This window comes from Nerophis lumbriciformis, linkage group LG11 (assembly GCF_033978685.3).
Source record: "Nerophis lumbriciformis linkage group LG11, RoL_Nlum_v2.1, whole genome shotgun sequence".
Classification (NCBI taxonomy): Eukaryota; Metazoa; Chordata; class Actinopteri; order Syngnathiformes; family Syngnathidae; genus Nerophis; species Nerophis lumbriciformis.
The window spans coordinates 27749976-27775824 of record NC_084558.2 but is presented as its reverse complement, the minus strand read 5'-3'; the positions used below and the strand labels follow the sequence as shown (position 1 = coordinate 27775824).

General features: G+C 41.8%; 1 protein-coding gene across 1 annotated transcript; it reads right to left on the bottom strand.

The window, feature by feature from the left end:
• Positions 1–11224: 11224 nt before the first annotated feature.
• Positions 11225–24972, bottom strand: vps45 (vacuolar protein sorting 45 homolog). Its single transcript, XM_061966963.2, has 15 exons — positions 24737–24972; positions 24480–24614; positions 24319–24379; positions 22798–22877; positions 22649–22717; positions 22447–22584; positions 22263–22373; positions 22047–22181; positions 21553–21666; positions 12973–13140; positions 12736–12894; positions 12497–12604; positions 12305–12426; positions 12097–12228; positions 11225–12024 (listed from the first exon to the last, which is right to left on the bottom strand). The coding sequence occupies exons 1-15, from the start codon at positions 24827–24829 to the stop codon at positions 11943–11945; spliced, it is 1707 nt and encodes a 568-aa protein (XP_061822947.1). The 5' UTR covers positions 24830–24972; the 3' UTR covers positions 11225–11942.
• Positions 24973–25849: the final 877 nt, after the last annotated feature.

Genomic DNA, 25849 nt, shown 5'->3' with positions numbered 1-25849 from the left:
GAGACCGCAAATCCGATGACACAACTACAAAGTCGATCATGGAACTGCGGCCTAGGGTGTCCTGGTGCCAAGTGCACATATGGACACCCTTATGTTTGAACATGGTGTTTGTTATCGACAATCTGTGAAGAGCACAAAAGTCCAATAACAGAACACCACTCGGGTTCAGATCCGGGCGGCCATTCTTCCCAATCACACCTCTCCAGGTTTCACTGTCGCTGCCAACATGAGCGTTGAAGTCCCCCAGTAGAACGAGGGAATCACCCGGGGGAGCACTCTCCAGTACTCCCTCGAGTGAATCTAAAAAGGGTGGGTACTCTGAGCTGCCGTTTGGCGCGTAAACGCAAACAACAGTCAGTACCCATCCCCCCACCCGAAGGCGGAGGGAAGCTACCCTCTCGTCCACCGGGTTGAACTCCAACGTGCAGGCTTTGAGCCGAGGGGCAACAAGAATTTCCACCCCAGCCCGTCGCCTCTCACTGCCGGCAACGCCAGAGTGGAAGAGAGTCCAGCCCCTCTCAAGAGAAGTGGTTCCAGAGCCCTTGCTGTGCGTCGAAGTGAGTCCGACTATATCTAGCCGGAACTTCTCCACCTCACGCACTAGCTCAGGCTCCTTCCCCCCCAGCGAGGTGATGTTCCACGTCCCAAGAGCCAGCTTATGTAGCCGAGGATCGGACCGCCAAGTGCCCTGCCTTCGGCTGCCGCCCAGCTCACACTGCACCCGACCTCTATGGCCCCTGCTATGGGTGGTGAGCCCATTGGAGGGGGGACCCACGTTGCCTCTTCGGGCTGTGCCCGGCCGGGCCCCATGGGGACAGGCCCGGCCACCAGGGGGGCCCCGGTGACCCGCGTCCGGGCGAGGGAAATCTGGGTCCTTTGTTAGTGTTCTTCATAGAGGTCTTCGAGCTGCTCTTTGTCTGATCCCTCACCTAGGACCAATTTGCCTTGGGAGACCCTACCAGGGGGCATAGAAACCCCCGGACAACATAGCTCCTAGGATCATTGGGACACGCAAACTCCTCTACCACGGTAAGGTGGCAGCTCAGAGATTTTTATAAATGTCTAATGATAATGTCAATGAGGGATCTTTAATCACTGCTATGTTGAAATTGTAACTAATATTGATACTGTTGTTGATAATATTCATTTTTGTTTCACTACTTTTGGATTGTTCTGTGTCGTGTTTGTGTCTCCTCTCAATTGCTCTGTTTATTGCAGTTCTGAGTGTTGCTGGGCCGGGTTTGGTTTTGGAATTGGATTGCATTGTTATGGTATTGCTGTGTGTATTGTTTTGTTGGATTGATTAATAAAAAAAAAATTAAAAATTAAAAAAAAAAAAGAAAAAAAAAAGAAAACGATTTTTGAAAAATGAGAATCGATACTGAATCGCACAACGTGAGAATCGCGATTTGAATTTGAATCGATTTTTTTCCCACACCCCTAATATATATATATATATATATATATATATATATATATACAAATGTGTAATTGAGTAGTACCTAATAATATATATTATATTATATAATGTCATATAAAAGTATAAAAGGTCAATATGTATTGTATTGTTGATAAAGCATCAGATTATTATTATTATTATTATTATTATTATTATTATTATTATTATTATTATTATTATTATTATATGTGAGTGATGGGGCAGGACATTATTAGATTTTGCCTTTTCCTGCTCCTTTTTTGGACACAAACCATTTTATTTTCTTATTTTTATTTTCTTTTAATATTAGTTTAGTTTTTTTCAGATGACAATATTTGTATTAGAGATGCTATATTTGTTATTTTTTTGTGTTTGAAAATTAAAAATGAAACTGAAACATAAAAGGGTGTGATTGTGACCGTAGTCGATCAAAAATAAATAATAGGGATATTTGAAAGTGCAGTCAATGTAGTGGCTGATTTTTTGGCATTCAGCTTGAAACTACAGTGTATCCAGAAAGTATTCACAACGATTCACTTTTTCCACATTTTGTTATGTTACAGCCTTATTCCAAAATGGAAGCCATTCATTTTTGCCCTCAAAATTCCACATACAAAACCCCAATGTGAAATGTGTCTTTTAATTTTTAAAATTGATCAAAAATTAAAAAAATTAAAAATCACATATGTATTCACAGCCTTTGCTCAATACTTTGTTGATGGACCTTTGTCAGCAAATACAGCCTCAAAGTATTTTTGAATACAATGCCACAAGCTTGGCACACCTGTCTTTGGGCAGTTTCGCCCATTGCTCTTTGTAGCACCTCTCAAGAATTATCTGATGGGATTGGTTTTCATCCAGGATGTCTCTGTACATTGCTGCATTCATCAATAGGCCCTGTCTACATTAAGCCGGATAACTCGTTGTTTAAGGTTCCTCTCCTTGGATAATTTCTTACACGGGTAAGTGCGCCGTACTTCTTGAATCTCCGGCCCTTAGCTTTGTATGCACTCATTGATTGTTTACAAACTGAGTTCGGAGAGGAATTGAAGTCAGAAAGAACGAGCCACAGCCAGCTTCATAACAACTGGTTTCGTAACTCGGAGCCTAGTCTAGTCAGGGGGGTGACCAAGAACCCGGTGGTCACTCTGTCAGAGCTACAGCATTCCTCTATACTTAAAATAATGTGTATTAAACAAGACTAGATAAAAAATAGACTATAATAAAAAAAGTAGACATTTACACTTGTTTAAACCTGTGATGTAAGGGCATTGTGCATGTATGCATGTGTGTGTGTGTGTGTGTGTGTGTGTGTGTGTGTGAGAGAAAGGTGGTGGGTGCGGCTGTGGGTGGGGTGTTCTAGCATGTGTGGTATTTCTGGAAGGTGAAGACAGTGGAGGGGAGAATAAGAGGAGAGATAACACTAAAATTCAATTCAACCAAATACACCATCCAGTTTAAGTATGTATTTATATTTTTGCATGGTCTGTGACTTCATGTCATTTAAGTTAATGGCTAATAGTAGACAAAATACAAATAATGTGTAAATTGTTTCATTAGACTTATAGTTAATAGTGCACAGTTAAAAATAACGTGTACATTTTTATTTGAGCTAAATTGACTAAATAATACTTTTGAAATAAGAAAATTGTACATGAACTAATACTTGACAAATTTGTATTCTCCTAAGAAATATACATTTATTAACTCAAAATGAATAAGATCTTTAAGAGAACATTAAGAAATACAAATTGATTAATACTTTAAGAAGAATGGATTAAGACTTACAAATCAAATAGACATATTTCAAGTAAAACACAACTTTAAGACAATATAATGCTTTTAATAGAGGGAAAATAATTAATAAACTTTTATTTAAGACAAAAACTGCCCAAATATAAAATTATACATAGAGAAAATATAGTAAACTTGTATTTAAAATGCAAGTATTCAAAATTATACTTTTAAAATAAGGATAATTGTATATAAACTTTTACTTAAGTTATTTTAAGTGATGCATATCTATTATAACACAAATCTGTTAGCAACAGTTACAAAAACAACGTTGGCAATACAAGGCGGCTCAAACAAAACTTAAATCCATAAAATAAAATAATATATTGGTTTGCTATGGCACAAAAATGAATACAATTTTCTTTAAGGCAAGAGTATACAAAATTATCCTTTTAGAAATAAAAAATGTAATAATTCATAAACTTTTATTGAAGATAAAACAGCTTTTTTTTTTTTACAATACAATACTTTTTAAGAAAGAAAAATAGTAAATAAACATTTATTTAGGATAAAATTATACTTTTAAAAGAATTTGAAAACTTTTGTTTAAGACAAAAACAGAAAATAAAGCAAAGTAGTATAAAAGAAGACTTGTTGATTTGTTGAACATCATTTACATTTTCCAAAAGGGACAAGCGGTAGGAAACGGATGGCTGGATGGATTATCATCAGCTGGTGATAGTAGGTGATAGTGTTCTTACAGTTCCAGAGAATGGGATGCTGGGCATTATTTAAAATTAAGTAAATCCAATACTATTTTAAGTTACGGTTGTCCAAAAATGCAAGGGGACAGTTAAAAACGGCAGTCACCTCGCAAGATTATAAGCCTATTATTACAAAACAGCCTTGGTAATAGAAAAATGAGTGACGATATTCCCTAAAATTAGATAATATATGGGTTTGCCCTAGCACAGATATAAACTTTTGTAATTTGGTTAAAATGCTATAACATAGTGGTGTAAAAGCACTATTTACCTGCGATAAAATTAAAAGATTAAAAGATGGTAGAAAACTTTAAAAACTACAAGTTGCAATACCGAACTCTGCCGGTAGGAGTCATAAATCATTATGACGAATAGACTACAACTAAAATGGTGGATGTCTTTTTAGAACTACAAAACTAAATGGCGGCCAGATTTGATGGACACCTACATACGCATTAGTTCCGGTTTAGGCCATAGCCACTACTGTGACCTCATTTCTACTGACCACCCTGAACAAGTGGTTTATTTGGGCCACGCCCCCTTTCCGACGACACCCCCCTCCCACTCGACCCCTCGCTGTCCCCCCCCTAAAAGATGTGGATGATTACTATACATCCATCTATATTTTCTACTGCTTATCCCTTTTTGGGGTCGCGGGAGGGCTGGAGTCTTTCCCAGCCTGGACAAGTCGCCACCTCATCGCAGGGCCAACATAGTCACACTCACGACTCTTGTTTATAACTACTTTTAATTTTGTAGTTATTTCCCCAAATGTATACACAATAAGATATGGTAACACTCGCGAGCAGAAAAAGAATATGGAGTGATTTTTTTGTCCAGTTCATACTTTACTTCATTCATTATTGAAATATTTCTTGCCAGTTTATGTTGTATATTTTTATAACAGATTTCCAGTTAATTTTCTCATCTTATTACACCCAGAAATGTTGGGTTGCAGGACATTTCCTTGGGTTCAAATTCAATGTTATTTTGTTGATGAGGAAATGTGACTTAATATTTTTTTCCGACATAAACTTGGTCTGTTGGGGTTGTTGTGTACATACATCTACTGATGCTTAGCTGTGTACATACATCTACTGATGCTTAGTCTGGACACATCCTCAGTGACCTCTTGGATTCACCGGGCGTTTCGGGTCTCTCAACTGGTCATACGCCCTCCTCCAAGCGACCCAACCGGGGGTGATCAAATCCCCCGGCTTGTGTCCAGACGGCTCGCTAGCTACCATGACTCCAAGGATCTCCTCTTTTGAGCCACAACCATCTCGAGGCCCTTTCCGCCGCTTCGGTGGTACTGCGGATGGCTCTCCTCTTTCTCTCTCCATCGATGCCCAAACTGCTGAAGGCTCTGACCAAGGAACGGGCTGCAAATCCTCTACATCCAACCTCCACAGGGAAACACCTTGCTCTCCAACCAGCCTGCTGACAGTCGCTGACCAGTCCTGCATACTTGGAGAGCTTCCTCTCGAAGGCTTCTTCCAGGCGATCTTCCCACGGGACTGTCAGCTCCAGCAGCACAGCTTGTTTGGTGGACTCAGACACAAGGACAATGTCTGGTCGCAGGGTGGTGACTGCAATATGGCTGGGGAACTTCAGCTGGTTTTCAAGGTCCACCAACAACTGCCAGTCTTTTGCAGACGTCAGGATGCCTGCTGATGTTTTCCTAGCAGGAGTTGGCGTGTCCCCAGCTCTGACAAAGGCGATGGTTTTCTTGGAGGGGTGGAACTGTTTTGCCCATGCCAGTCCTGTGCTAATGGCTTCAGCGATGGTCTTCAGGACTTGGTCATGCCTCCACCTGTACCTTCCATCTCCAAGTGCCTTTGTACAGCAACTGAGGATGTGTTCCAGGGTTCCTCGCTTGGAGCACAGTGGGCATGCTGATGTCTCTGCTATGCCCCATGTGTGCAGGTTTGAAGGGCTTGGGAGCACATCATATACTGCCTGGATGAGAAATTTAATGCGTTGCGGCTCGGCTTTCCAAAGCTCAGCCCAGGTCACTCTCCTCTCAACCGCATTCTCCCATCTTGTCCAAGCTCCCTGTTGCTTCATTCCAACAGCCTTGCAGGTTCTTGTCTCCTCCACTGCCGCTCTCACCTCATCCTGAACAAGACGTCGGCCTTCCTTCCCCCTAGTGTTCAGTTGGGGAGTTGGAAAGGACCCTAGCCCAGCTCGACCCCGTGTAACTGCTCCAACCAGGCTCCTGTGTCGCAGCCTTGCATCTGCCTCTTGAACTGCTTCCTCTGCCCTCCATTTCCTGCCAGTCCTCACTTGGATCCCTGCTTTGGCCACCTTCGGATCACTTGAGTCCCTGTACTGTACCACTTCTCTGGCTCTAGTTACCTTAAATTCCTCCTCCAAGGATTTGAAAGGCAACTGCAGTTTGTTGCTGTTCCCGTAGAGTGCAATGCTACTCAGGCTCTTAGGTAGTCCCAGCCATCTCCGGAGGTGGTTGCTGACCCTCCGCTCTAGGATCTCAACTGTCGAGATGGGGAACGAGTAGATGAGGAGGGGCCACAGGATCCTGGGAAGAATGCCATGCTGGTAAATCCAGGCTTTAAACTTCCCAGGTAAGCCTGACTTGTCCACGGATTTCAGCCAGCCATCCAACTCAGCGCATGTCGACTGGATGGATGTTGTGTCTCTCAAAGAGCAGTCAAAAACCTTGCCCAAGCTCTTGACTGGCTTCTCTGAGATAGTTGGAATGGCCGTGCCTGAGATGTTAAACCTGAACTTGTCCTCCACCTTACCCTTCTTCAGCACCATTGATCTGGATTTGGCGGGTTTGAAACGCATTCGGGCCCACTCCACCAACTCTTCAAGTCCCTTCAGAATCCAACGGCAGCCTGGGACTGATTCTGTCATGACTGTGAGGTCATCCATGAATGACCTCACAGTCATGACAGAATCAGTTGGGGTTGTAAACATGCTGACATAAAAAAATAAACTTTTCAGCACTTTATTTTGAATTTGTTAATATGTAGCATGCATCTTTGGCATGTTATGGTGACCTAAGTGTGTAAAAAAAAGTTTTTTTAAAATAAATTTTAGCTTGTACTTTTACTTTATAGTGATTTGCATTTTAAGTTATATTAGAGCTGTCAAAAATATTGAGGTAATGCGATTCATCACAAAAAGTGATCGCATTAATCATGTATAAACACAGATTAATCACACTATTTACAAGTTTTGAGCAAATGAATGATGTGCATTCAAGTAAAACATGTTTTGGTCGTACTGTATGTCCACAGGCCAGGTTCACAGTCAAAACATTCAAGTAAAAAGCAAATACAATTTTAATCATTTACTGTTTACTACAGGGGGTACAGTAGAAATACTGTTTACAATGTGATAGAACAGAGACATGCTTACAGTGAACAAAATATCCATGAAACACATAAGAGCATTTTGAACAAAAAACAACAGCAAAAAGCCCAGGACATCGCTTGGATATGACAGATCCACCCTTGGCAATCATCAACTTTGATGTCCCTGCAGCCAGCATCCATGGCTTCAAGGAGGGACATCTGGTCATGTGGCTGATGTTCATAAGCCTTCCACCTCCATGCAGAAAATAACAGCTCAATGGTGTTGAGGAAAGGTGAACAGGGTGGAAGGACGTGCCAGTCTTGGGCTAATATTAGCAATTGCTGCACAATAATTGCCCCTCTCTGTCCTGGCACATCAACTGTGGTCCTTTTTCTATTTCTATTTCGTCCACGTCCACACCTTTTGGCCAGATTATCCTGCCTCATCTATGTACATTAATTCATGAGGGGCCTGGTTGGCCTCCAAATTCATAACTCTCTGAGACAAAGTTTTGTTACGGTTTGGTTGCAGCTTGTTGCGCGGTTCATTCTCCAGGGATGCAAATGGACGACTCCGGACAGGACTTGCAGGTAGGAACATGATTTAATCTTCGAAAATCAACGAAGCACCAAAAACAGAAAAACAAGACGAAGGAAGAAAGTGCCGATTGCACTGGATGCTAGAGCTAACACTTAGCAGCAGGTGAGCGTCCCGAACACAAGAGGCAGGTAAAAATAATAGGTAGCCATGGTAACCAACTGAGCGGTGCACAAACAGGAACTAAAGGAGTCCAAAACTAACAGAACATAACTAAACAAAACATGATCCGGCCACGGATCATGACAAGTTTATGTAAATCTCATCACTGTATACCATACTGTACTGTAACACATTACTGTGTAGGTTATCTACTTGCAAAGTGCATGCAAAGCTTATAGAACTGGACATTGAATTGAATATATAATATATTGTCATCATAGCTCCTTGACTCTCTCACTGTACCTTTCAAAGGGAAAAGTATACAGCTGCTTCATCAGCACTCTGTTTGGACAATGTCTGCGTAATGGTTGTGAGGCTGATACTATCGATTATCGATAATGCCAAATATCTCATGGTCCTCCCCAATTCTTGTTTTGGAGTTTTACTGCATTATTTGCAACAACCATGCATTTCTACAATGGCAAGCTCTTGAACATTAATAGCTGCGTTTCCATTACCCCTGGAAATGTGCAAAACCTAAATATCAATCAATCAATCAATCAATCAATGTTTATGTATATATCCCTAAATCACAAGTGTCTCAAAGGGCTGCACAAGCCACAACGACATCCTCGGTACAGAGCCCACATAAGGGCAAGGAAAAACTCACCCCAGTGGGACGTCGATGTGAATGACTATGAGAAACCTTGGAGAGGACCGCATATGTGGGTAACCCCCCACCCCCCTCTAGGCGAGACCGAATGCAATGGATGTCGAGTGGGTCTGACATAATATTGTGAGAGTCCAGTCCATAGTGGATCCAACATAATAGTAAGAGTCCAGTCCATAGTGGGGCCAGCAGGAGACCATCCCGAGCGGAGACGAGTCAGCAGCGCAGAGATGTTCCCAACCGATGCACAGGCGAGCGGTCCACCCCGGGTCCCGACTCTGGACAGCCGGCACTTCTTCCATGGCCACCGGACCTGTGCCCCCCCCCCTCCACAAGGGAGAGGGGAGCAGAGGAGAAAAGAAAAGAAACGGCAGATCAACTGGTCTAAAAAGGGGGTCTATTTAAAGGCTAAAGTATACAAATGAGTTTTAAGATGGGACTTAAATGCTTCTACTGAGGTAGTATCTCTAATTGTTACCGGGAGGGCATTCCATAGTACTGGAGCCCGAATAGAAAACGCTCTATAACCCGCAGACTTTTTTTGGGCTCTGGGAATCACTAATAAGCCGGAGTTCTTTGAACGCAGATTTCTTGCCGGGACATATGGTACAATACAATCGACAAGATAGGCTGGAGCTAGACCGTGTAGTATTTTATACGTAAGTAGTAAAACCTTGAAGTCACATCTTAAGTGCACAGGAAGCCAGTGTAGGTGAGCCAGTATAGGCGTAATATGATCAAACTTTCTTGTTCTTGTCAAAAGTCTAGCAGCCGCATTTTGTACCAATTGTAATATTTTAATGCTAGACATAGGGAGACCCGAAAATAATACGTTACAGTAATCGAGACGAGACGTAACGAACGCATGAATAATGATCTCAACGTCGCTAGTGGATAAAATAGAACGAATTTTAGCGATATTACGGAGTATCGCAATAAGAAACTGGTAATGGAAACAGTCATATTTCGAAAGTAAGTATCACTAAAACTTTTTTCGCGCTCTTTTGAGGTGGTTTTTGAGTTGTTAAAATATTGAAGTTTTTTTCAAAAGCATGATGGAAACACTTTTTTCACATTTAAAAGGCACCTAAACACCGAACCAGCAGTGCATCTATGAGGACAGGGCAGACGGGTGTTCTTGGTCTTGCTTCCAATCGGTCGGCAGGGCCATTTCGCTGGTCCCTTCCCGGCAATCGAGGCCGACCCGCAGGCTCGGACAGACCCACATACCCGAACAAGTCTCAAGTGGGCCGAAAGGACGTTGCCTTTGAGCGATCACTCGCTGTCTTCGTCTTCTATTGACATCACAGCAACAGCAGTGGCTGCAATATCTTTCTCAAAGTGGAATCTCCTCACAGGATGAGATTTTATGAAAATTACGGCTCATGACGCAAAAAAACACCCTTTAACGGAAACACTTACAGTCGCAAAAGTACTTTATCGAAGTTTTAGAAATATCGCTTTTATTTTGTGAAAAACTGCAATGGAAACGCAGCTCATGAGAAGCATTCTTTGGAGAGAGAAAAACATCCACATGTGCAATGCTGCATGGCCTGATTGACATCTCAAGTGAGAATAGAAACAATCCATGTACTTAACTGTTGGTTTGTTGAAAGATTCGTTATAACAGAGGTAACCGTTGACCCCCGCAGATTGGGCTGCACTCTTTTGCCAGCCTCTTTTAGTGAAAGACTGTGGTTGATTACAGGGTCAATGATAGTGGCGTGAATGTTCTCATGGAATACTGTTCTTGCAGCCCTTGGAATGCCACCACCATGCATTCTTACACTGTTACCGTACACTCTCCTTGGGCCTGCGCTTCTCCCTGGGCCATTTGTTCTTACTCTTCCTCGGCCAGACATTGCAGTGTTTGTCTTTTTCCAAAAACATCACTCTTCAAAGTCCTCCTGACCACTGCCACTGAGGCAATTTACCCAACATAAATGAGCTGTGTGTCAATTATTCAATTGTTTATTATCAGCTGAAATATGTTTTTGGACTGATATCATTGCAGAAACATAGGTTTTTCTACTATATCTAAGGTTTGGAATATTGTGTTTGCTATTGTGGGATGTTGTGTGTTAATATTTGTAAACAATACAAAATCATTCCATAATTTTGTTGGCAGGCATAGCTTGTCTGTTAAAAAATGTAAGCATTGTGGAAATGTGTTCACTGACTGCATATTGTGTGAAAATGACATGAAATGTGGGCATGGTATGGCCACTAAAGACCGATGCTGTGCTACACATGTTTAGAGTTTTGAAAATGTGACAACTGGTTGGACAAAAGGCAACTGAAAACAACTGTTATAACCTGTGATAAATCCTGATTAATCAAAAAACAAAGGTGTGATTAATCTGGTTTTAAAAAACGGTTTAACAGCACTATGTTCAATGCGGATGTACAACAAAAGTTATACTTTAAGCCTGCTCAAACAAAAATCTAGAGCTGTCAAACAATTAAAATGTTTAATAGCCATGAATCACATTTTCCTCAGCAATTAATCGTGATTAATTTCAGATAGATCTTTTTAATCTTTAATAAGTTTGCCCTAGCCAGATAATGGTCAAGTTTTAATACTATGAACATGGGTGAAGACAATTTGTTTGCTTTATTGAAATGTTTATTAAACATTATGCTTTTTAAAAACAGGTCAACACAAAATTGACACAAACACTTTTTAACTGAAGATAAACAATATTATCTGCGGTGCCCCGGTGTCGTGCCAGATTTTGTATCCCCGGCTGCTAGAGCGCTTGCATTAAAGGGGTGGAGCTACACTTCTGTGTTTACATGCCATTTTGGCGCATTAACAACACAAAATGGGGATTATGTAATCTGTGATATTGTACCTAAATAAATGCTTTTGATATTCTGTATGTTATGCGTTGTATTGGTTAATGGCATTCATATTGCTGCAGTAATACAGCAATGCGATCAGCCTGTTAAACACTCTTTTTGGAGGATTATTAACCAAAACATGTTATAAGGGGAATATACATATCATTTCAGCCTGCCAGAAATTGTGTTCCGTTCTATAATTTTCAATTGATATACGTATCTATGAAAAAAAAAAAAGTGCCGTTAGAGGAATTTTTTTTACATTGTTATTACTGCGTTAATTATGACAGCCCTAAAAATACAAATAAAATCACCTATACATTGCACTTCAACGATGTGAAATTTTGTCATTGATTCACATTAAATCAACACAAAAAAGATAAATACAAGAAGAATATTTGCTTTTCAGTCATTAGAGACACTATTTCACGACAACGAGGAGGAATGTCGCTTTTGTGTTTGTGGGTGTTCAGTGTCGGTTGCTACGGCGACCGCCGCCATAGGCTTTGTCGCCGCTGCTACTCATCGCGGACATCACTTCCTCCAGGAAACTGAGAAGAGGAGAAAGGAGTAAGAGGAGTTTGGACCGCCATCAGACAGGTTTTTACTCTAAGTGTGTATACCTCTTAGTGTTGAGCACACTGCTTCCTCCCAGCACCATGCGTACACCCGGCGTGCTGCGGTTCATGTTGTAAACAGTCAGAGCTTCTTCGTAAGTGGCACCTCCGATCACAAACACCACTATGTCCTGGGGTCTGGGGGTGTCACACGCACACACATACGTTGAGTCATGTGACGCAGAGTCATGTGACACCAAATGAGGACAGTCACCTGTCTCTGAGGCTGCTGGCTCCAAGATAAGGAAACTGACTGTCTTTTAGGCGTCCTTTAACCAGCTGATCCAAAGTGTCGTGAAGAAGAGGCTGATGTTGTGTGTACACGTTCTCCACACCCTGCGCACACACACACACAGGTGTCACATGACACACAGAACACATTTGCTATGGTGACAGCGGGCCTAACCTTGAGGCCTTTGAAAAACTGCTTGGTGATGGCCACAGCATCTGTTGGCGTGATGAGGTCACTTCCTCTCACACGCTTCCCGCCGTACTCCACCATACATGACACCATCTGACACACACGCACACACACTTGAGTGACATCATACAAGGGTAAAAGTACTGTTTTAGGAAATGTTCAGTGTTTTTGAAGTCACTTTCTCTCTCACACACACACGCACACTACAGCGATGATATCATCACCTTGCGGTGGCGATCTGACACGCCCCTTCGGCTCAGCTCCTCTATGAGAGCGGGAAGAATGCTGCTGCTGTGGCGCTCGTACCTGAGAGCGTAGAGCATGACCAAACGAACGGCGTCCAGCTCAGATACGCGGGGGTTCTGAAGCAGGCGACGCACGCTCTGAAAAAACCCAACATATACTTTTTAATTTGAGAAGAAAAAAGCTTCCTGCGTGCGAGGAGGCGTTTCAGCGGTCACCTGCTGAGCGCTGGAGTGGTCGTTCTGACCTGCCAGCTCCTGCTCCACCTCAGACACCTCCATCAGGTGACGCTCTGACACCAGGCGGGACAGCTCGCCCACCACCGTCACGTGTTTGGACACGGTGCCTGACATCTTCTTAAATTGGGGGTAATTGTCCACGAACGCCTAACGGAAAGAAGTGGAAGGGGAGGGGTCAGCGGATAAAGACTTGGTCTGCGTCTCAAATTGAATACTTCCATTGGTAGATTTCAATAAGTAGTCTGTTGACACTGTGTACTATGTTTGACAGCTCTGACAGTGTAGGGCTGTCCCAAACCTATTATTGTTGTTGACACAATATATACTACCGGTAGATCTTCTTCACTGCCACGTGTTGCTCCTCAGCCGCCATTATTTCAAGTTAGTTCCTCCTCCTCTGCTACGTAGCCAAGATGGCGACGATTGTGTGTGGTAAGTGTCCATCACTACTCAGGTATGATAGTAAATTGTAACAAATGAAACATAAATGATCTACTTACCTATGGTTTTGATTTACTTAAGTATGTTACCACAGAGAAATAAAGGTAAAGACACAAGTTGTCCTGTAAATTGTAAACATTCAGTGCAAAAAAAAAAAATTCAGATAGACTTTTATCCATCCCACAATGGGGAAATTCCAAAGTTGCAGTGCAGATTTACTTACCAAAAAGTAGTATCAGAAATTATAAAACTAATATTACGCACTATTCTATTAAAACAGTTTTCATCCCGTACGGTCAGCTAAGATGATTAAGCTACATGCTATTATTTATATAAAGGAATAAAGACGCAAACATTAACATTACTTATTATAGTCAAAACATTAGCAGCCTGCTTTTGTTACGAATATTTACCACAAGAAACAGAAGTGTAAAGATGAACAAATCTTATATTTAAATGTAATGGGGGATACTACAAATTTGGTTATCAATACAGTAACAAGTAGTTATAGGGGCAGTATTGGTGGTACCATTACTTTTTGTAAACAAATGATTTTGTAGTAATACCGGTAATAAGAAAAATATTAACAAATCAACAGATTAGTGGGTGGATGCAAAACAATTTTCTTCAGCTAAACAGACAAAACCAAAACCATTGTCTTTGGCCCACAGAGGCAAAGATAAACTATTATTAGTGGACTCAGACTTCAACTTTAGCAGCAAAATTAAGTCAATAACATCAGCAGCTTTTTAACCACCTGAAAAACATTGCCAAAATAGGAGGAATAATGTCTAAATCATACTTAGAAAGACTAATCAATGCCTTTGTCTCCAGCAGGTTAGACTACTGTAACAGCTGCAGTTCATTCAAAATGTTGCTGCTCAAGTCATGACTAGAAACAGGAAATATGACCATATTAGCCCAGTGCTTAGGTCACTGCACTGGCTTCCTGTTGCTCAGAGAATACGTACACTTTAAAACAGCTTTGCTTGTGTACAAGTTATTTCATGGTCTTGTACCGAAGTACATTTCTGACTTGTTAGAGCCACATAACCATCTCGAGCTCTTGAGAACGTCAGGGAGTGGTCTCCTTCTGGTGCCTCGAGTCAGGACCAACAATTGTGAAACTGCATTTCAGTTTAATGCTACTAAAATCTAGAATAGTCTTCCTGAAGATGTGAAACAGGCCTCAACGTTAGCAATGTTCAATACCAGCCTGAAAACCCTTTTAATTAATTGTGCATATGACAACTGAAAGTATTTTATTTACAGTATTTGATAGGTTTTAATTTTGATAATGATTGTTTTTATGACTACTTTCTGATTTTAATTTTAATTATGATTTTATATTTTTATTTTTGCCCTCTTTTAATTTTCTGTAAAGCACTTTGAATTGCCTTGTGTTCGAATTGTGCTCTACTAATAAATGTGCCTTGCCTTGCCTACTGACACTATACTTACTAGGTGTCTATACTATTGCTGTTAGTACTTTGGATTGATACGCACATGCCTAATATTTTAAATTTAGCAGCCTGCTTAACCATTTAGGTGCTTATATTTACCAAACAAAACATGTAAGTAAAATATAATTTTTTATTGTTGATTATGTCTACTAATCTTTCTCTACTAAAGTCATAGAGAAGTTTCTTAAGTGCAAAAATTAGGACTGAAGTGGTGAAGCTGTATTATCATTTGCACTTCAATTTTATTGACAGTTTATTTAAGAAACACATACTAATAATTTTGTTAGAATGTATTTATTTTAGTACTGCATAATAATTGTATGTACATTTATTTTTCATCAGACATCAGAAGACTTTGTGCAAGTAACATCTTGTAAGTAATGTAGCGTCCCAACAGAATCATAGTCGGACGCTCTTTTTAAACTTTATTGCCGACTTTAACACGTCAAAAGCAGACCCCAACACCGCTGGCCAGTAGCCACAACAACAACAACAACAACGCAACACTTTCTCTTTATGCAGCAATTAGGAATGGAAATTGATAAGATTTTTACGATTCCAATTCCATTTGCAAGTCTGCTTAACGGTTCGGTTATTTATCGATTCGATTTATCGAAAAAATTAGTACACAAGAGTGAGGTCCGAAAAGACCCACAGCCTGATGGGGTGTTAGAAAAAAACATTATGTTTTGAAAATAACTTTGATATTATAATACAATAAATATTCTACTTTAGTACTAACCAAATACAACATAAATTATTTTGAGACAAATCAAAATTACACAAAAATGTTCAGTAACAAGTTTACATTTTTTCAAACAGAAATGAAAATATATATTTTTAAATTGTATATACAGTATACTGTATATGCTGAGCGCCTAGAGCAAGTATGACTACATCAGCCAAAGACAAGCAAGTTAAGTCAAGTAGAACTGTACACTGTGCATTTTCAACCATCAACTATGAAGAAATTAACCAATATTTTGCAGAAAATTAAACATATCTGTTTTTTTAAGTATACACCAGGGGTCGGCAGCCTTTACCAGTCAAAGAGTCATTTTGACCAGTTTCACAAATTATAGTAAACAAAGGGAGCCGCAAAATTTTTTTGAAATTTTAAATGAAATAACACTGCATACTAAGTTTTTTTTTTTGCTTTGTGCTATGTATAACCAGGGGTCTCAGACACGCTGCCCACACCTTTATGTGGTATTTGAAAGCTGGTGCGGCACACGGGTTTTAAATGAATGGCGCTTGTCAGCGTCATGCGTGCCGTGATGGTACAGCATATAGCACACACTACAGTCAGCGGGCCCGATCAGCCACACGTTGTATGGGGCTTCCGCTTACTCACGTAGGCAACAGCAAGGCATACTTGGTCAACAACCACACAGGTCACACTGACGGTGGTGGTATAAAAAAAAACTTTAACACTCTTACTAATAATGCGCCACACTGTGAACCCACACCAAACAAGAATGACAAACAAATTTCGGGAGAACATCTGCACCGTAACACAACATAAACACAACAGGACAAATACCCAGAATCCCATGCAGCCCTAACTCTTCCGCTACCAAACCCCGCCCACCTCAACCAACGCACAGAGGGGGGGGGCAGGGAAGAGTCAGGGCTGCATGGGATTCTGGGTGTTTGTTCTGTTGTGTTTATGTTGTGTTAAGGTGCAGATGTTCTGCCGATATGTGTTTGTCATTCTTGTTTGGTTTTGGTTCAAAGTGTGGCGCATTATTAGTAAGAGTGTTAAAGTTAATTTATATGACCACCGTCAGTGTAACCTGTGTGGCTGTTGAGCAAGTATGCATTGCTGTCACGTACGTGTGCAAGCAGAAGATGTATATTGTATTAAAGTGATAGGCTGGCACGCTGTTAATACAGATTGTAGGGGGCGCCAAATGTTGTACCATCATGGCACGCCCTTATTATAGGCCCTTATTATAGCCGTAAGGGTGAAAATCGGTGAATATTAATCCCGGGAGTTTTCTGCGAGAGGCACTTAAATCCGGAAGTTTCACGGGAAAATTGGGGGGTTCAGCATGTAAGCTGCTGAGCCGCAACAGAGTGATCAAAGAGCCGCATGCGGCTCCGGAGCCGCGGGTTGCCGACCCCTGGTATACACAATATTTCCGACTAATCACAGTGTCTCTAGCTGTGGCGAATACCTCTCAAAAAGGCGTGCAGACTGCAGGTCAGACGCCGTTTCGTCATGTCATGCATGAGAAACATTTATTTCACGTTTACAGTTAATAATAGCATGTTTTAACAGTGTTAGTTTATTAGTTACCTGCAGTATTAACAACAGACGACTTGCCGACTTCCAAGATGGCGGCGCGCACAGACGCAGCGGCTTACGGCTCTCCATTTCAGTGCTCTTTCTTCCTTCTTTTCTTCATGTTTTTTTTCCTTTTGTGCACCACCTGTACTGCAAACACCCGGTACACCCGCCAGTCACTCTTGGATATCGGTAACTCGCACCAGATATCTGTTTCGAGCGACTTTCACCACGAGCACAACATCCCAGATGACATAGCGAGAGCACAGGGCTCTCCGTGGTTTGTTGTCGGGTCTGGGAGACGGCGCAGACGGAGGAGGGAGAGGAAGCAGAAGCGTGGCCGCAGGTCCGGCGTCTTGCTCAGGCTTAGGAAACAACCCCACAAGCCACCTCTACCGAGCCTGTTCCTCTCTAATGCCAGATCCCTTGTACAGAAGATGGACGACCTGGAGTTACAACTTGCTGGAAACCGCTATGTTCGGGACTGTTGTGCTATGATTATCACCGAAACCTGGCTTCACCCGGAAATACCCGATGCTAGCATGCAGCTAGCCGGACGCACTCTGCTCCGCCGGGACAGAACTAAGGACTCCGGTAAGAGCAGAGGAGGGGGGCTCTGTATCTACGTGCATGAGAACTGGTGCAACAACGGGATAATCACTGAACAGCACGGTTGCCCGGACGTGGAGTACATGTCTGTTAGATGTCGGCCTTTTTTTCTCCCGAGAGAGCCGTCTGTTGTTATCATCACGGCTGTGTATATTCCACCGGACGCCAAAGTAAACACAGCGCTCTCTCTTCTGCTGAACACCGTCAACGAACAGCAGCGGGCCCACCCCGACGGTGTTCATATCATAGCAGGGGATTTTAATAAGGCCAATCTGAAGACTGTACTCCCTAAGTTCTACCAGCACGTGAAGTGTTCTACAAGGGGCAAGAACACCCTGGACCACGTGTATACCAACATAAAGCACGCGTACAGAGCTACACCCCTCCCCCAGCTTGGACAGTCAGACCATCTTTCCCTCCTGCTCTCTCCTACCTACACCCCCATCAGACGCCAGGCCAGGCCTATCACAAAGACTGTTATGACCTGGCCTGACGATGCACTCCCCAAACTTCAGGACTGCTTCCAACACACAGACTGGGACCTCTTCCAACAACAGGAGCTGGAGACAGCCACAGGAACGGTGCTGGACTACATAAAGTTCTGCATCGGGAATGTGACTGTGGAAAAAACCATCCGGGTTTACCCCAACAAGAAACCCTGGATGACCAGCCAGGTCCACACACTCCTCAGGGCCCGCGACGCAGCCTTCAGGTCAGGGAACAGGGCACTGTACAGTGTTGCTAGAGCCGACCTGAAGAGAGGGATTAAAAAAGCAAAGGCAGACCACAGGAGGTGCATAGAGTCCCATCTGTCCAGCAAAAACTCACGGGAGGTGTGGCGGGGCATTCATGACATCACGAACTTCAGAGGCTGCAAATGACAACTGCGGATCAGAGTGCGACACTGGCAGAGGAGCTTAACTGTTTCTTTGCCCGTTTCGAAACCCCCCAGCGACACTCATCTGCTCCAGCCCTGCCCCCGCCCCCACCGGGCTCCGGCGCCACTCCACTCACTGTACAGGAGCACAGTGTCAGACGAGTGCTCCTGGCTGTGAACCCCAGGAAGGCTACCGGACCAGACGGAGTACCTGGAAAGGTGCTCAGGACGTGCGCCCACCAGCTCGCTCCCCCCCTCACCAGGATCTTCAACCTCTCCCTGGCTCAGGCAGTCATCCCATCCTGCCTGAAGTCATCTACAATAATCCCGGTGCCGAAGAAGTCTCCCATCACCAGCCTGAATGATTACCGACCAGTGGCCCTCACTCCGGCAATCATGAAGTGCTTCGAGCGACTTGTTCTCCAGCACATCAAGGACCATATCCCTCCAGACTTCGACCCCCACCAGTTCGCATACCGGGCGAACAGGTCCACAGAGGACGCCATCGCTGTTGCTCTCCACTCTGCTCTGAACCACCTGGAGCAGCAGCAGAGCTACGTCCGGATGCTCTCTGTGGACTATAGCTCTGCCTTCAATACAATAATCCCAGACAGACTCTGCAATAAACTGGACACTCTTGGCCTCCCCCCTCTCACAAACGCCTGGATAAGGGACTTCCTAACGGACCGACCCCAGAATGTGAGACTTGGCCCGCACCTCTCATCCTCCCGCACGCTGAGCATCGGCTCCCCACAGGGCTGTGTGCTGAGCCCCCTCCTCTACTGCCTTTACACCCATGACTGCAGTCCGGCCCACAGTGACAACCTTACCGTCAAGTTCGCCGACGATACCACAGTGGTCGGGCTCATCTCCAGGGGTGACGAGGCTGCCTACAGAGAGGAGGTCCTGAAGCTGACGGCCTGGTCTTCGGAGAACAACCTCGCTCTCAACACCAGCAAGACCAGAGAGATCATCGTCGACTTCAGGAGGAGCAGCACCGACCCTGCCCCCCTCTACATCAACGGCGAGCGTGTAGAGAGGGTCCACACCTTCAGGTACCTTGGAGTCCACATCTCTAATGACTTCTCCTGGACAGTCAACACCACATCAATCATCAAGAAGGCTCAGCAGCGGCTACACTTCCTTAGAGTCCTCGGGAAGTACAACCTGAAGCCTGACCTGCTGCTGACCTTCTACCGCTCGTCCATCGAGAGCCTGCTGACCTACTGTATTACGGTATGGTACGGCAGCTGCACTGCAGCAGACAGGGAGAGGCTGCAAAGAGTGGTCAAGACGGCTCAGAAGATCATCGGCCGCCCTCTCCCCTCTCTGACGGACATCTACACCTCCCGCTGCCTCAACAGAGCCAGTGCCATCATCAAGGACAGCACCCACCCTGGCTCTGACCTGTTCCACCTGCTGCCCTCTGGGAAGCGCTACAGGTGCATTAAAACCAAAACAAACAGGCTAAAGAACAGCTTCTTCCCCAGGGCCATAACCATCCTGAACGGACTGCCCCATTGTCCCTCATAACTGCCTTCTCTACGGTGCAATAACCCATTCCACCACCACCCTGTTTTTTTTTGTTTGTTTGTTTGTTTTTTTTCATGTATATATTCATTTCACACCATATTCATTGCACTTCTACATTTTTTATATTTTTATATATTTGCACATTGTTTTTCTAGCATGCACACATCGCACTGTATGGAATGGCCTCAATCTCGTTACCTTGCGTAATGACAATAAAGCTGATTCTGATTCTGATTCTGGTGGTGAGTTATTTCCATCTCGAATGGGATCAAAAACTCGTCATTCATTCAAAGTTATCACATACTGTGTCTGCTAATGTTATATATATGTATACATACATATATGCTAATGTTATATATATATATATATATATATATATATATATATATATGTATATATATATATATATATATACACACACACACACACATTTCTATATATGGCTTATACACATACATTATATATATATATATATATATATATAATGTATGTGTATACATACATATATATATATATATATATGTATGTATGTATGGCTTATACACATACATTATATATATATATATATATATATATATATATATATATATATATATATATATATATATATATATATATATATATATATATAATGTATGTGTATAAGCCATACATACATACATATATATATATATATATATATATACACACACACACATATATATATATATATATATATATATATACACACACACACATATATATATATATATATACCATATATATATATAATGTATGTGTATAAGCCATACATACATACATATATATATATATATATATATACACACACACACACACACACATATATATATATATATATATATATATATATATATATATACATATATATATATATATATATATATATATATATATATATATATATACATATATATATATATATATATATACACACACATATATATATATATATATGCTATATATATATATATGTGTGTGTGTGTGTGTGTGTATATATATATATATGTATGTATGTATGTATGTATATATATATATATATGTAGTCTGTCTGCGTTAGCGCTTATAATAACAATATCACTAATACTTCATTAATATTTAAGTTACAAAATTAAATGGTGTACTGTTGGCGGTTTTTGGATGGTTATTTATTGGGTTTTATGGGCGGGATAAAGTACCTCTCATTGGTTCCATTGTAAGCTGACTTTTATTTGCGTTTATATTTTAGTTAAAATGCTTTTTTTTTTTAATACATTTGTCGTCTTGTTATTCATAATGATTGTGAACGATAGGCAAAATTCCAAAAAGTGCAGTTCTTCTTAAAGTACCTTCATGTCAGAGATAGACTCCAGCTTCTGCTGGCCTTTTGGTCTTTTCTTCTGAAAGTCCTCCATCAGGTTCTTGATGTTGGTGCCAATCTCGCCAAAGTTCAAGTACAGGTTCTTGAAAAAAAAAACAATCGTGTCCCTTTAACATTCAAATATAACTAATTAACAATTAATTCAATTGTATTTTTGCTATATACCAATTTATAAAAGACTTGCGGGGCCTTATTATTATTTTGGATTTAAACAGAACACTGTAGTTGTTGAACAATAACATTGATCGTCACAAGTGACAAAATAGTTACATTCAAATACAACCGTACAGCCAAAAAAAGGTTAAAGAGTAACACCCGAGGGCCTTAAAAAAGTGGACAGGTCATCAAAAAAAAGTGCTCTTTAGAATAGGGACAACATTGAAGGTGTAAAGTCATTTGCTTTCACTGAAACCTAACTCACTGGAGGTACTGTAACTCAAGTCAGACTTTGTGGAGACTCACGTTAGCGTAGAACTCATCATTCTCGGCGGACAGGACCACCTCACGCAGGTCTTTGCTGATGCCGGGAACTCTGGACAGGTCGATGCGGTTGTTGTTAATACCCAGCAGCTCGTGCACCATGGCCTGGTAGGTCCACTGTAGTGTGGGGGGTCACAAACACAAAAGTGTCAGGTGAGCAGTGCTGGGCTGAGGTAATTGCGTGTAGCAGTGCATCACCTGGTTGAGCAGTGGCGTGATGGCGTCATCACTGCGGTCCAGGATGAGCAACAGGGGCGGGACTTCAGTCTTCCTGAAGTCGAACAACTCGTACTCCTTGGTGATGATTTGCTGCACAGCCAAAGAGGGGAAATGTCAATGGTCAGGGTGAGGTAAGTGGGGGAAAGAGGATGCTGAGGAAAACCTTAACGCTCTCGGCCAGACGTTTGGACATGTCGGAGGACAGCTGGTAGCGGATCATAGGACATTTCTTAAGGGCCAGTAGGACAGAGGTCAGGCCCTGCGTGCAGCGGGACAACATGGAAGGCTCCCAGCTCCGCCCCTGTCACACAAACACAAACACTTGAGCACATGCATTAGACACAGTATTCTACTAGTGCGCTTACCCTGGCCACGCCCTGCAGGTTGAGGGAGAACAGGTGAGGATTGACAGCAATGAAGTCTCCGTAAAACTCCTGTGGACGCACACATTCATTCACACACACAGGTTAGCGCCATGTCGATGGACATGAAACAAACATGGGGTTTGACTCACCTGCACTTCAGCGACCACTTCCTGTTCGTCAGCCTCAGCGAGAGCTTTGATCTCACTTTTACTGATCACATTACTGAAGTCTGACACACACACACAAACCACACACAAGTGAGAGTGTGAAGAGCACACAGTCGGGGTGTAACGATTCGTTTTAACAATGATTCGGTACAATACTTGTGGTTGCCGATACGATTCAGGGAAGGTATGGTATTGTTTTTAGAACGATACGATGCGAAATGATTCAGTAAGTTGAAATCGATACAGTGATTTTTTTGCAAAACAACTCAAGCAGTAGTACTGTGAAATAAATACTTGATACTGGACACTGCATGTGAAGCATACCATACTCCTGTTATTTCTTGTAAGTGAATTATGTATGAATGAATTGTTTATACAAACAAGCAAGTAAACAACAATTAAGGGCCAATGCATTCACATCTTATTTCATCAAAGCGCAACTAACACTTAAAGTCGAATTAACAAGAGGAAACACGTTTTGCTCACATTTTCAACATTCAAGCACTTTTCAATAAAAATACAATAACCAACATTTTAATAGTAGATTTACCTGCTAAATAAAGTTCCCCAACCCCCAATATAGTATTTGTTCTACACGCACACGCCGCCGATGACAGACAATGTCTCAGGTGTGTGGTAGCATGTATGCTCCCTCATCTCATTTGATGGCGTTGGTCCCTCGCTTCCTAATTTCCATTGCCTCCTTGATCCATCTCTAGTATTTATTTATTTCTCATGAAATGACTTCTCCTTGTGTTCCGAGAGTCGGTGCGTCGCGGTAACTTGCACCACTGTCAATTCCATTTTGTCGGCCACGTCTTCTGTGGTTTAAAGTTGTGTTGCGGCTTTATCATTGTGTTGTGTCTTTTGTATTTGTTGTGGCTTTTGCAATTGTGCTGTTGCTGAAAGTTATGATATTGTAAGAGGAGAAGGACAGACAGTCGGAACAAGCGGTAACAAACTTAGGGAGTCAAAACTCACATATACACAAAAGCTGCTGTTCGTCACAACTCACGTTGTGAAACTCAGGCGACAAACACTCAAACTCTTGCGGGACACAGTAAACTAGTCTGCCACTCTCGCACAAGTCACACACAACAGCACCACCTCTTAAAGGCACACAGACACACATGTCACAGATATTACACTATTCTCTTGTGGCGTTTGTGTTTGTTGTAACCTTTTTCGGCCACCGTAGACATTTTGTTTTGATGATGCCACAGATGGTAAAATAGACTTAACGTTTAAAATCTTTATTGTCACAAGTGCTGAACTTCATGCAAAGCCTGCCATTCTTAAATCCAATATTTTCCTTTTTCTAGTATTGATAAAATTGATCGATTCCCTTTTAAAACGATCTTGGATTGATACCTATCTCTTGGAAAGCAAACTTGCCGAGCACTGATCGATATACTCGAAATTTAGGAATATAAACCAATCTATCGACGTCTCGATCAATCGTTACACCCCTCGTGAACAGCGTACAGATGTGCGTGTTCTTACAGATGAAGTAGACACTGTACTTTGGTCTCCTCAGCTCCTGAATGAGATGTTCCACGTTCTCCTGCAATGCAAACACGTCTCCTGTTAGTCTTGTTGTCAATGTTAATACTATGAATATTATTACAGTGCAGTACTGTTGTTGCAATAATGCTAAGGCGTACCTTAGTCGGTCTGAGGAAGCAGATGGCCTTTAAGTGTTTCATACTTTCTCTGTTTTGAGAGTCAATGCGCTCAAAGAGGTAGACCTCCTTCTGCAGGATCTCAGATTGTGTGTACACCATACTCACTATGCTGGTCTACACACAAACACACGCAGAGTCAACATGAGGACCATCTTGTATGTAAATATTGTTATGTTGAAATGAGCATGCAAATGAAATTCAAAATATAATTTAGATTTAGGGTGATTGTGCCCCACCGTCTCCTTGTCCATGAGCAGCACTTTCATCCCTGCCCCGCTGTCCTCGATCATCTTGGAGATGTATTGTTTCACCGCCAGCGTCACGTTCATGGCTTCCACACTGGTTCGACAACAACCGCTGAAAGGAAAAGTGTAAAACGAACAAAAGCCGTTAATTCGCCTACAAAGCCTCCAGTATGCTGTTAAGACGACGCCACCCGACTACTTCCGTGTTGACGATGACGTCAACTTGTGCGTCGCCACGTAGTCACGTGACTGGTGCCCGCTAGCATAGCCGGCTAACTCGAAGTAAAATCGAATGTACTCAAAAGTATCCCCTATAGCGCTGCAAGTGCTTTATTTTGTATTTGTTTTGTTTCACCCACATTTTTTTTATAGATGTGTGTTTTACGTTATGATCACACAGGCTTTAACAACGCCGCGCAGAACTGTCTAGCACTGCTAGCTTAACTAGCATAGTGTAACCTATTTTTATGGGCTTTTATGAGCTAGCAAATAAGTTGCTCTTTCGAGTTTGATCGAATAATCACCACATTGAACTCTTAGTGATTTTGGAAACAAATTCGTCTTTATGTTGTTCTGTTCTGCTTTACTATTACACATAGTAAGATATTTCGTTGTTAACATTAGAGATGCTAATTAAGTCACTAGGCTACAAACAAATCAACTTTGTGCATCAAAATACAGGTTCAATCATAATTTACAATAAATAATGAATTTCCAAAGACTGACTGCTACGCAAGCAATGAAATGATATTCAAGTAACTTTTTAAATTAGGTTTTGGTTCCTTTTTCCATTGCAAAGTTCTCAAGAATAACATGTTTTTTATTATAAAAAATGCGTGCTCAAAATTGTTCACCTTGTTTTTAGAGTTCTATTTTGCCTTAGCGGACCTTAAACAATCTAAAATGGAAGTTCAACCGAATATTTGCCTAGAGTTATGTTTTATTATTATGAATACGACCACAAATTAAAATGACAACATAGTTAAATTGTCTCAAAAATGTCAAACGAAAAGTATTATATCAGCATCTATAGTGGCAATGCTATACCTGTATTTACTTGGTATGGATAATATCCACATTTTACAGACAAGTCTTCAACTTGCA

Excerpts from the sequence above, each read along its gene's own strand:
- vps45 (XM_061966963.2), bottom strand. The coding sequence starts at position 24,829 with ATGAACGTGACGCTGGCGGTGAAACAATACATCTCCAAGATGATCGAG. Across the intron at positions 22,182-22,262 it reads TCACGCCACTGCTCAACCAG|TGGACCTACCAGGCCATGGT; the intron begins GTGATGCACTGC and ends CCCACACTACAG. Across the intron at positions 12,025-12,096 it reads AGTGTGCTCAACACTAAGAG|TTTCCTGGAGGAAGTGATGT; the intron begins GTATACACACTT and ends TCCTCTTCTCAG.